Here is a 12,209-nt window from a genome sequence, read left to right as displayed (position 1 = left end):
AATGAAACCTTCCTCAGTTGCCACCACTGGAGGAAACTCTTACACCAGATTACTCTAAAAATTGATAAAGAAATTTAGCTTGCCTTTTTAAAGGAGGAACTAATTCTTCCCCAGTTGGTGAGAGAAAGCTCTTTGCAGAAGAGTGCCAGCTAATATATGTAGAAGGAATAATAGAATTAGATGATCACCATTTTGTGACCCTCAATGAAATAATTCCAGCAAGGATCAGCCGGTGAAAGTTTTTTAGGGAACAGGATATTTCTAAGGTGTCTAAGTAACATCCTTAGATTAATTCTCATTGTAAAAGGAGAACCACTTTAACGTGGAGTGACCTTATAGTCTCCACCTATTCCAGGTGGGCAAAGCTAGTTTCACTGAAAATGGATCAGCCTGTATTATGTGCTCCTGTAGTGCAGTCTGACATTATCACCATCACCGTGGTATATTCTAGCAAAAAATGTCTAACCTGAATTTAGTCCATTGGATTCCCTATTTACAGGAAATACGGGGGATAAAAGAATAAGTTAGACACAAGATTGTGGAATAACTTTGTGAGAATACTGACTTCACCTCTTCTACAGTCATTGGGTGGCTGGGAGAGAAAGGTGGGACAGACTGCTCTGGATTACTGAGATTGGCTGTAAACACCATGCATGGAACTTGGTTTGATCTTGGGTAAGAAGGAGAAAAGCTAGAAAAGATGTTAGGAGCCAGGAACAGTGGCACACACCTGTAATCCCAGCACTTTGGGAGGAGGCCAAGGTGGGCAGATCACTTGAGCTCAGGAGTTTGAGACCAGCCTGGGCAACGTGGCAAAACCTCACAGCCACTAAAAAAACCAAAAAGTTCCAGGCGTGGTGGTGCGTGCCTGTAGTTCCAGATACTGAGGAGGCTGAGGTGGGAGGATCGCTTGAGCCTGGGAGAAGTTGCAGTGAGCTGAGATCATGCCACTGCACTGTAGCCTGGGTGGCAGAGTGAGACCCTGTCTCAAAAAAAAAAAAAAAAAAAGACATTAGGGAAAATCTGGATCATGTATTATTAGCTAGTAAGAAATTATTCATTTTCGTAGGTGAGCTAAGGTATTGTGGTTATATAGGAGAATATTCTTATACAGATGGTCCCTGACTTATGATAGTTTGACTTAATGATCTTTTGATTTTAGTTTTGATAATTTCCTGGGCTAGCAATATACATTATGATACTCTTGCAACGCTGAGCAGTGGCAGTGAGCCATAGCTCCTGCTTAACCACACGGGTAATAGCTAACATTCTACAGTGTACTGTATTCAATAAATTACATGAGCAGTTAGACACTTTATTATAAAATAACCTTTGTGAGCCGGGCATGGTGGCTCACGCCTGTAATCCCAGCACTTTGGGAGGCCAAGGTGGGAGGATCACGAGGTCAGGAGATCGAGCCCATCCTGGCTAACACGGTGAAACCCTGTCTCTACTAAAAATACAAAAAATTAGCTGGGCGTAGTGGTGATGGTGGGCGCCTGTAGTCCCAGCTACTCGGGAGGCTGAGGCAGGAGAATAGCGTGAACCTGGGAGGCGGAGCTTGCAGTGAGCCGAGATCGTGCCGCTGCACTCCAGCCTGGGCAACAGAGCAACATTCCGTCTCAATAATAATAATAATAATAAAATAGAATAGCCTTTGTGTTACATGATTTTGTTCAACTGAATCTAATGTAAGTGTTCTGAGCGCATTTAAGGTAGGCTAGGGTAAAGCCATAATGTTCGGTGGGTGAGGTACATTAAGTGCATTTTGACTTTACGATGGGTTTATCCTGATGTAACCCCCTTTTAAGTCTGTACTTAGACTTACATCCGTACTGAGTAACTTGTTACTCAGAGTGTGGTAGGTGGTTGCATAGCATTGGCATCATCTGAGAGCTTTCTAGAAAAGCAGAATTGCTGGCACCACGCTGACCTAAGAATCAGATCTGCCTTTTAACAAGACTGCCTCCTGCGATTCACAAGCACATTAAATTTGAGAAACACTGTGGTAGGACATGCACAGTAAAGTGTTTAGAAGTGAAATGTCATGATATCTGTAACTTACTTTCAGCAGGAAAAAAATAGAGATGGGGAGATAGTAGTGATAGAGAAGCAAATATGGTAAAATATTAACAATTGTTGATATTAGGCAGTATATAGTCTATTTATTGTGTTATTCAACTTTTCTGTCTGGTTTAAACTTTTCATGATAACTTGGGAGTAATATTAACAGTTTGTTGAACTTGACCAGACCTTTGCCCAGGAAGCAAGTTATTGAAGGCTAAGCAGTATTTTTAAACAATGGTAGTCTGATGTAGGAGGGCTCATAATAATTTACTCCTGAAACCCTAATATTTATTTTTCTCAAACTAGTAGGAACATAGGTATTATGGTTCTATAAAGCATTTGTTTCTTCTATTTTATGGTTTACAATGGAATTTCTGAAGTTGAGAACTACTACTACGTAGCAAAACCTTATGTAATATTTTCTTGTTTCAGAGACTGTTAGACAAAAATAAGTGGGTACTCTCTGTGAGATGTTAACAGACTGTCCACGTTAGTCTGTGGCTAACATCGAACACATCCTCTGTGTTAGGCATTGGGCTGTATGTACACTGAGGAAAGAGCAGTACACAAGAGAAATACAGTTCCCATCCTTGTTATAGTCTAGCAGAGGAGAAAAAACTTCTCATTGTCCTAACTAGCATTTATACATTATTTATATCGCATTTTCCTTAAACTATTAAAAAAAACCTTTGGAAGCATTTTGTGTAAGAGCTTGTTTACATTAGCACATACAAACCATGTAAGATGGCGTTTTGACCATATTAAATGGGTTGGTGTATATTTTAAGCAAGAATTATAATTTATGAATATACCATTTAATATTACACATAGGTGGGATTATCACAGAATAGCTTAAAAAATCCCCTAAACACTAATCCTGTGTTATTTTTGGCTTCAGGTGGTTACCCTAACAGCTAATGATAAGACAAGTGTTTCCTTCTCCTCCCTCCCGGGACAAGGTGTCATATACAATGTCATTGTTTGGGACCCGTTTCTAAATACATCTGCTGCCTATGTTCCTGCTCACACATATGCTTGCAGCTTTGAGGCAGGAGAGGGTAGTTGTGCTTCCCTAGGTGAGTATGTGGCTTTAAACTTTTACAAATTCTCCTTTGGCCTTGCAGATAATGCTTTTGTCTAGTTCTCATTCATTCAACACATACCTTTTGAGCCCCTACATTATTCCACTCTCTGTTGTAGGCACTAGGACATAGCAGTAAACAAAAGAGCAAAAATACTTGTTCTGGAGCTTATATTATAGTGAGGGAGATGAGACAGACAAGATAAATTTATAAAATATGTAATACATGAGAAAATGGTGAGTGCTAAGAAGATAAATGAAGTAGGAAAGGGAGATAACACATGCCAGTAAGAGGAAAATTTGAGATAGATAGCATGGCCAGGGCAGTCCTTGATGCACCATGCACGTACCTGGGTGTGGCATGTACCAGGCAGAGGGAGCTGCCAGGATGAGGGCCTGTACCTGGGAGCCTGCCTGAGGGTGTGAAGAACTGCAGTGATGACAGGGGTTGCAGGAGCACGAGGAGGGCAAAGGGAGTAGAGGTGAGGTGAGAGGTGCGGGGGCAGGCAGCCTGTGTTTGGCCTCATAGACCGTAGTATGGGATTTCGCTTCTATTCTGAGCAAAAAGGAAAGGCATTGGAAGGTTTTGAGCAAATGGTGCCATGATCTGAGATATTTTAATGGGATCACCAGCTGCTTTTTGAGAAAAGACAGAGGCAGGAGCAGAAATGCAGATTGGTTAGGAGGCCACTGAAGTAATCCAGGGGAGAGATAACTAGGTTAGGTAGAGTAGGGGCAGTGAAGGTGTTGTGAGGGGTGGGTGTGTGTGTGTGTCTATGTGTGTATTTAGCAGTTTATCTTGAAATGGTTTCTCAGAAAATATGCAAAAATAGTATAAAGAATTTCTGTATAATCTTCATCCAGATTCCTCAAAGCTTAATGTGTTAGGCTATTTGCTTTTCATTCTCTCTTCTCTCTTTCTTTCTATATACAATTGACCTTTGAACAGTGTAGGGGTTGGGGGGGTGGGGGCTGACTCCTGTGCAGTTGAAAATCTGTGTATAACTCTTTTCTTTTTTTCTAAGACATAGTTTCACTCCTGTTGCCCAATCTGGAGTGCAGTGGCATGATCTCGGCCCACTGCAACCTCTGCCTCCCAGGTTCAAGTGATTCTCCTGCCTCAGCCTCCTGAGTAGCTGGGATTAACAGGCACACACCACCATGCCTGGCTAATTTTTGTATTTTTAGTAGTCGGGGTTTCACCATGTTGGCCAGGCTGGTCTCAAACTCCTGGCCTCAAGTGATCCACCCGCCTTGGCCTCCCAAAGTGCTGGGATTACAGGCATAAGCCACCATACCCGGCCCGTGTATAACTTTGACTTCCCCAAAACTTAACTACTATTAGCCTAGTGTTGACCGGAGAAGCCTTACTGATAACATAAATACTTGATTAACACATATTTTGTATGTTATATTTATCATAGACTATAGTCTTACAATAAAATAAGCTAGAGAAAAGTAAATGTTATTAAGGAAATCATAAGGAAGAGAAAGTATATTTACTATTCATTAAGTGAGAATGGATCATCATAAAGGCCTTCATCTTCATCATCTTCACATTGAATAGGAAGAGGAGGAGGAAGAGGAGGGGTTATTGTTGCTGTCTCAGGGGTGGCAGAGGTGGAAGGGGAGGTAGGGGAGGCAGGCACACTCAGTGTGACTTTTACTGAAAAAAAGTCTGTATGTAAGTGGACCCATGCAGTTCAAACCCGTGTTGTTCAGGGGCCGACTGTGTAGGTATAGATATGTACACACACACACACACACACACACATACACACACATACTATTTTCTTCTCTGAACCATTTGAGAGTAAGTTGCAGACATAAAGACCTTTTTGCCATTAAATACTTCTGTATTTATTTCCTTACATAGCCATAGTAAAATTATCAAAATTACAAAGTTAACATTGATACAGTAGTTATTTAATTCACACATGTTAGCACATTTACTAGTTGTTCCAATAGTGTCCTTTATAAGTAAAAAAAATTTTTTTTGGCTGGGTGCAGTGGCTCACGCCTGTAATCCCAGCACATTGGGAGGTCAAGGTGGGCAGAATGCTTGAGCTCCGGAGTTCAAGACCAGCCTGGGCAACATGGCGAAACTCCGTCTCTACAAAAAATACAAAAATTAGCTGGGTGCAGTGGCACGTGCCTGTCGTTCCAGCTACTTGGGAGTCTAAGGTGGGAAGATCACCTGAGCCCAGGAAGGTCGAGGCTGCAGTGAGCCGTGATTGTGCTTCTGCACTCCAGCCTGGGCAACAGAGCGAGACCCCGTCTCCCCATCAACAAATTTTTTTTCCCCTGTCCAGGGTTCAGTTTAGGATCTCACATTGCATTTAACCGACGTGTCTCTTTAGAGTTCTATAATCTGGAACAAGTTTTTTTTTTTTTTTTTTTAATTTTAATCTTTTAAGACCTTGACCTTTTTGAGAAGTACAGAATATTTATTTTTTTTAGAATGTCTTCAATTTGGGTTAGTTTGATATTTCCTCATAATTAAATTTTGATTGTGCTTTTTTGGCAGGAATACAAAGGAAGTGATGTGTCCTTCTCAGGAGACACTTGTCTCTTTATTTATTTGTCTCTTTACTGGTAGTGACACCCTTGATGACTTGGTTATTGGTGTCTTGCCAAGTTTCTCCACTGAAGTAACTGTTCCTTTTTTTAAGTGTCTTCAGGGGAGATACTTCGAGTGTCAGTAAATATCCCATTCTCAAACTCTCACTTGCTAGTTTTGGCATCCAGTGATCTTTGCCTGAAACATTTATTACTAGGTGGTTGCCAAATGGTGTTTTTGTAATGTATCACTCCTTCTATGTTTATTTGTTGCCATTCTGCTCTAAGGAAGGGTTTTCCCTCCCCTCCCATTTATTTATCCATGTATTTATTTTAAACCTGGACCCGTAGATTCCTGTTTTATTCTCTGGATGAAATCCTTTACTATCATTTATTTTCATGTTCAAATTGTTCCAGATTTGGCTCATGAGTGGCTGGATATGTTTGGAGTCCAGTGTACTGATGGATTGGATGAAGGGTTTGAGAGAAAGAGGTGTAAAGGACTTTGTAGTTTTTGGCCTGAGCAACTGGAGAGAGAGAGCGACCATTCGCTGAGGTGGGAAACACTGTTGGAGGAGGAAGTTGGGAGGATACATTAAGAGTTCAGTTTTGGACAAGTTCAGCTTGAGAACCCTATTGAGCATTTATGTGCAGATGTTTAACTGATGGTTGATTATATATATAAGCCTGAAATTCAGAGGAAACTCTTAGCTGGAGAGCATCTTGGAAGTCTTCAGACTGAATATATGGCATTTAAGGCCTCATGCTAAATGGTATTACCTATAAAGGGGTGGCAGAGGTGGAAGGGGAGGCGGGAGAGGCAGGCACACTCAGTGTGACTTAGAGAAAAGGGAGGGGTCTGAGGACTGAGCCCTGGGTGCTCCAATGTTTAGAGCTTAGGAAACTGAAGATCCTACCAATGGGCTAAGAAGCTGTAGCCAGACTGGTAAAAGGAAAGTGATGTTTGTTGAAACCAAGGGGAGATAGTATTGCACAGAAGAGAGGGTGATCAACTTTGGCAGATGCTGCTGATAGGTCAGCTAAGAAAGAGACTGAAAATGACCCTTGGATTTAGCAACATGGAGGCCATTGGTACCAGTGAGAGCTGTTGCAGTGGAGAGATGGGGTAGGAGCCTGACTGGAGCATATTCAAGAACAAATAGGAGCTAGGAGCACAGAAATTGAAGAAAGTTCAAGTAGCTCTTTGAAGGAGCTTTGCTCTAAAGAAGAAAGTCTATTAGTTGTGTTCAAGCCAGAGATTATGGATCTCTCCCTCTGCTAGAGCCATATCCCACTGTTAAAGAAAAAAAAAATCAGTGACACTAGTTAAAGCACAGTGAGGAAGATTTTATTCAAGGTGGGGGTAGTATTACAATAGGCATAGGGACCACTGTGATGGAATTTTGCAGTGGAGAAGAGAGATTGGGCCCAACTCTTGAGTACAACATGGGCTAGTGGGAATTTGTAGCCAAGGAGCAGGGTAGGAGTCAGTGGATGGAAAATTTCTAAGAGGAAACATGAGGGGCAAAGGGGCATTCTGTCTGCACTGACCTAAGGGGATTCTTACTGAAGACAGACCAGGGTGGTCAGACATCACCTGGGGGATGGATGGTGGAGGGTGAAGAACCCGATTAGATATCGAGGGTGATTTCATATCAAGCATAGGGGATTCTTGCTAAGCTGACTTATCAGAGTTCTTGCTGAAGCTGGATTTTACAAAGATGTGCGCAGATGGGCCTAGGAAGGGGTTCAGGAGACTGACTGAAATTTGGCCAAGCAGGCCGGGCGCGGTGGCTCACGCCTGTAATCCCAGCACTTTGGGAAGCCGAGGCGGGCGGATCACGAGGTCAGGAGATCAAGACCATTCTGGCTAACATGGTGAAACCCCGTCTCTACTAAAAAAAAAAACAATGCAAAACATTAGCCGGGCGTGGTGGCCGGCGCCTGTAGTCCCAGCTACTAGGGAGGCTGAGGCAGGAGAATGGCGTGAACCTGGGAGGCGGAGCTGGCAGTGAGCCGAGATCACGCCACTGCACTGTAGCCTGGGAGGCAGAGCGAGACTCTGTCTCAAAAAAAAAAAAAAAAAAAAAAAAAAAAGGAAATTTGGTCAAGCAAAGGCTCTTTGTCACCACTCAGTCTTCCACTCAAGACAATCTTCCACTGAAGATCCTTGAGGGATACAGTGCAAGAGACCTAGGCAGATATAAGTTTGTGTGTATGTATGTATATGTGTGTATATATATATATATATATATATATATATTTTTTTTTTTTTTTTTTTTTTTTTTTTTTTTTTTTTGACAGTCTCACTCTTTTCACCCAGGCTGGAGTGCAGTGGCATGATCTCAGCTCACTGCAACCACTGCCTCCCAGGTTCAAGTAATTCTCGTGCCTCAGCCTCCAGAGTATCTGGGATTATAGGTGTGCACCACCATGCTCTGCTAATTTTTGTATTTTTAGTAGAGACCTGACCAACCATGTTGGCCAGCTTGGTCTTGAACTCCTGACCTCAGGTGATCTGCCCACCTCGGCCTCCCAAAGTCCTACAGGTGTGCACCACCTCTCCTAATTTTTGTATTTTTAGTTGAGACGGGGTTTCACCATGTTGGCCAGGCTGGTCTTGAACTCCTGGCCTTAAGTGATCCACCCACCTCAGCCTCCCAAAGTGCTGGGACTACAGGCGTGAGTCACTGCGCCTGGCCCTGTATTTTTAACCGATAGACTGAAGTATGTCTGGGTTCCTCCCTTTCTTTCCCTTGAGCCCTTCATACAAAAGCCCCTTCTAAATAGAAAGTTCCCCAGGCCTGTCTCTCTCTGTTAGGCTTAGGAGACAGAGACCTCTGAGCCAGTTGTTCTTCTCACCCAATGTTGAACCTTCCTAGTGATGTTAGTTCTGTTGTTACTCTGATTTTCAAGATTGATGAGTATTAGGGTGCTTTTCCTGACCTTGGAGTAGGGAGGCTATATCCATATTGCCTCCTAACTAAAACCTTGCCCTGTGGTTCATAATCCTTAGCAATACTGTCATAGTTAAAGACACTTTAACCTTTGACTTGCTCCTATCCTAGTCTATTCACTCCTTTCGTTCCCCCAAAGTGCATGTCTGTTTTATGTCTTGTTTTATCGTAGATTCTGCTTTTGATGAAACCTTCCGTGCCCTCTCATTTTACTTGTATAATTTTTTCTCTATCTCCTTCCTGGTATTGTGATAGGGATTTAGTTCCCCTCTAATGTTATGGAAGAGTATCTAACTGTGTCTTAGTTTTTATTGGGTTGGAAGACCTTGCCGTCTTGGTGATTATACTTGCTGAAAAGTTCCATGGGATTTTCGTTTGAGAAAATCATCCCAGCGAATTTAATGGTTTTGGTGTAAAAATTAAATTCTAGAATGATAGTCAACCACAGGTCTGAAATAAGCACGATGTGGTGTTTTTATCTTTCGTTTAATCTTTCAGGTTTTTCTTTGTTTTTTGTTTTTGAGATGGAGTCTGGCTACGACACCCAGGCTGGAGTGGAATGGCCTGATCTTGGCTCACTGCAACCTCTGCTTCCCAGGTTCAAGCAATTCTCCTGCCTCAGCCTCCGGAGTAGCTGGGACTACAGGCATGCACCACCAGGCCTGGCTAATTTTTGTATTTTTAGTGGAGACGGGGGTCTCACCGTGTTGGCCAGGCTGGTCTCAAACTCCTGACCTCAAGTGATCGGCCCACCTCGGCCTCCCAAAGTGCTGGGATTATAGGCGTGAGCCACTGCGCCCGGCCATCGTTTAATCTTTCTTATGGGCTCCTTATTCTCAGAAACGCTGATATTTAGGTATAATAATATCCCCTGTGAATTCTGCTCTTCTGTGTTTCTTCTTTTACTGTGTGTCTTCATGGTTTCTCCATTCTGAGCACTCTTAGGTATTTTATGTATTTTGATTTGTGGCAGCCTTGTTGTATTTTAGCATGAGATTGTATAGCTGTCTTGTTTTGGGTTTTAGTTCAGGGATTATTTTCTTGCATTTATCTCTGAGGAGTCATGATGGTGGGTGATGAATTTAGTCAGCATATTTTTCTCTTCAGTAAGCTAAATGATACCATGCTTCATCATTGGTTGTAATGCAACATTTTTCTCCAAGGCAATATGTATAATTGATAAGACTGGTAGTAATTTGTGTACGTGTGACTTGTAAGTAGAATACATGTTTTTAAATTGTGAGTTTTGGTTTAAACTTTTTATTGTGAAAACCTTCAGCGAGCCTCCACGTACCAATTATCCAGCCTTAACAATTTTGACTTATGGCCATTATCTTGTTTCAGCTGTGCTCTACCTGCTTCTCTGCCTCTCCACCTCATCACCCTCCTTTATCACTGGATTACTTTAAAGCAAATCCCTGGTCATTATGTTACTCACAAATATTTCAGTATGTATACCTTAAAGATAAGCACTTAAAAAATAGAACCACAGTGTCATTAACATAATTTTCATTTTAAAATATTGAAAATATTTCATTAATAGCATCAAATTAACAGCCAGAGTTTGCTTCTGGAGTCATCTCAATTGTTTTCCACAGTTTGTTTGAATCAGGTTTCAGATGAGATCTATACATAGTATTTAGTTGATGTGTCTTTTAAATCTCTTTTAACCTGTATTCTCCCTCCACCCACCCCCACAGCCTCCCCGCCACTCCCTGCCACCTTTTGTCCATGCAGTTTATTTGTTGAAGAAACAGGATTATTTGTTTTAGGAACACTCTCTCTCTGTTTCTCAGCACTCTACCCAGGAATATGTCATAGGAAGTGTTCCATACCTCTATCAGCAAGCATATATTGTCTGGATTCTCTTTTTGTTATAGCAGCATTTGTTGATATTGATTGTCTACATAGGTTCATTCATTAGGGGTGGCAAAGGTGTTTTAAAGATAAATTTGTAACATACATGTATGAGATAAATTATGTCAATTCACTTAGCTTTTTTGATGAAGGTTCGTTCTATAAATATTAATACAAAGTATCAAATTGGATGTATTATCCACTAAATTTTCATTATTTTGTAGGAAGAGTGTCTTCCAAAGTGTTCTTCACTCTTTTTGCCCTGCTCGGTTTCTTCATTTGTTTCTTTGGACACAGATTCTGGAAAACAGGTATTATGTCCAATGTAGTTGCTATTTCCATTTTCCGGTCTTTTCTCTTGCTGGGGAATGACCTGTGAGGAGAGTAAGCGCTTACTTATCTCTACTATCTTCATAGATTTGTAGCTGGGGTCTTGTAGTCATGAGTCTACTGAGTTGCACTGCATTTTTATTTTTTTCTATTCTCCCTACAGTGGAGTATAACTTTCTCCTATTAACAGGGGAATACAATTATGCAGTGAATTTTATCAGCTGCTAGATCTGTTAGTTGACTAAAGATAACCAAGATTAGACATTGGTTGTCAGGGCCGGGCTCAGTGGCTCATGCCTGTAATCCCAGCACTTTGGGAAGCTGAGGTGAGAGGACTGCGTGAGGCCAGGAGTTTGAGACCAGTCTAGGCAACATAGTGAGATCCTTTCTCTACCAAAAAATTAAAGACAGATTGGGGCTGTGTGTGGTGGCTCACACCTGTAATCCCAGCACTTTGGGAGGCTGAGGCAGGCAGATTGCTTGAGCTCAGGAGTTTGAGACCATCCTGGGTAACTTGGTGAGACCCTGTCTCTCCAAAAAATACAAAAAATTATCCAGGCTTGATGATGTGTGCCTGTAGTCCCAGCTACATGGGGAGGCTGAGGTGGGAGGATTGCTTGAGCCTGGGAGGCAGAGGTTGCAGTGAGCCAAGATCGTGCCACTGCACTCCAGCCTGGATGACAGAGTGAGATCCTGTCTCCAAAAATAAAAAATAAAAAATAAAAAAAGAAGAAGTTGGTTGTCTTTGTAAAAATATGTGTGGATTTTGGTGATGGCAATTGATGTGGTTTTGCATGAATCAGGCTGTGGAGCTGCAGTGTACAACGAGTTTGAAATGTCTGCTCAGACCTGAGAGATTCAGATGCCAAAGGGAATGCCAGCATCTACATCAGTGAAACACACTGAAGAACTGGGGTGTAAATCATGCTCACTGAATTGGTTTGAATTATTTGGGCTACCTTTTATATAAGTGATGTTTTCGATTGCGAAAAAATCCTTATTTAATCAACAGGGTGTATAACTGAGCATCAAGGTAGCTCAAATCTAATCCTGATCTAATAAAGATCTTTAAACTTGTGTTAAATTGTTTGAAATAGCCACTCCTTTCCTGCTATTATGACACTTTTTTTATTAATTGGGAAGAGAGTATTGTGAAGAATATATAATATCTCAACATATAGAATGATTCTGTAACGAAGAACTTAGTTGCTAAGCTGTGGTCTCAAAGTTATCACTAGCTTTTTTTTTTTTTCTTTTTAAAGAGATGGAGTCTCACTGTGTCTCCTAGGTTGGAGTGCAGTGTAGTGGCTGTTCACAGGTACAGTTATAGTGCACTACAGCCTCACATTCCTAGCCTC

At 41.6% G+C, this 12,209-nt stretch overlaps 1 protein-coding gene across 3 annotated transcripts in view; it reads left to right on the top strand.

The window, feature by feature from the left end:
- Window positions 1-12,209, top strand: part of TM7SF3 (transmembrane 7 superfamily member 3) — a 41,528-nt gene that overhangs the window by 21,474 nt on the left and 7,845 nt on the right. For 2 of the 3 annotated variants that reach the window (XM_055280310.2, XM_055280312.2), the window contains exons 6-7: window positions 2,966-3,143; window positions 10,746-10,832. In XM_055280310.2, coding sequence (XP_055136285.2) covers window positions 2,966-3,143; window positions 10,746-10,832 — 265 coding nt within the window. The remainder of the gene's footprint in view (window positions 1-2,965; window positions 3,144-10,745; window positions 10,833-12,209) is intronic. The other variant, XM_055280311.2, reaches the window with a different exon arrangement.

Source organism: Symphalangus syndactylus, chromosome 5 (assembly GCF_028878055.3).
Source record: "Symphalangus syndactylus isolate Jambi chromosome 5, NHGRI_mSymSyn1-v2.1_pri, whole genome shotgun sequence".
NCBI lineage: Eukaryota > Metazoa > Chordata > Mammalia > Primates > Hylobatidae > Symphalangus > Symphalangus syndactylus.
The sequence above is the reverse complement of the archived record's forward strand: the minus strand, read 5'-3'. Positions and strand labels throughout refer to the sequence as shown.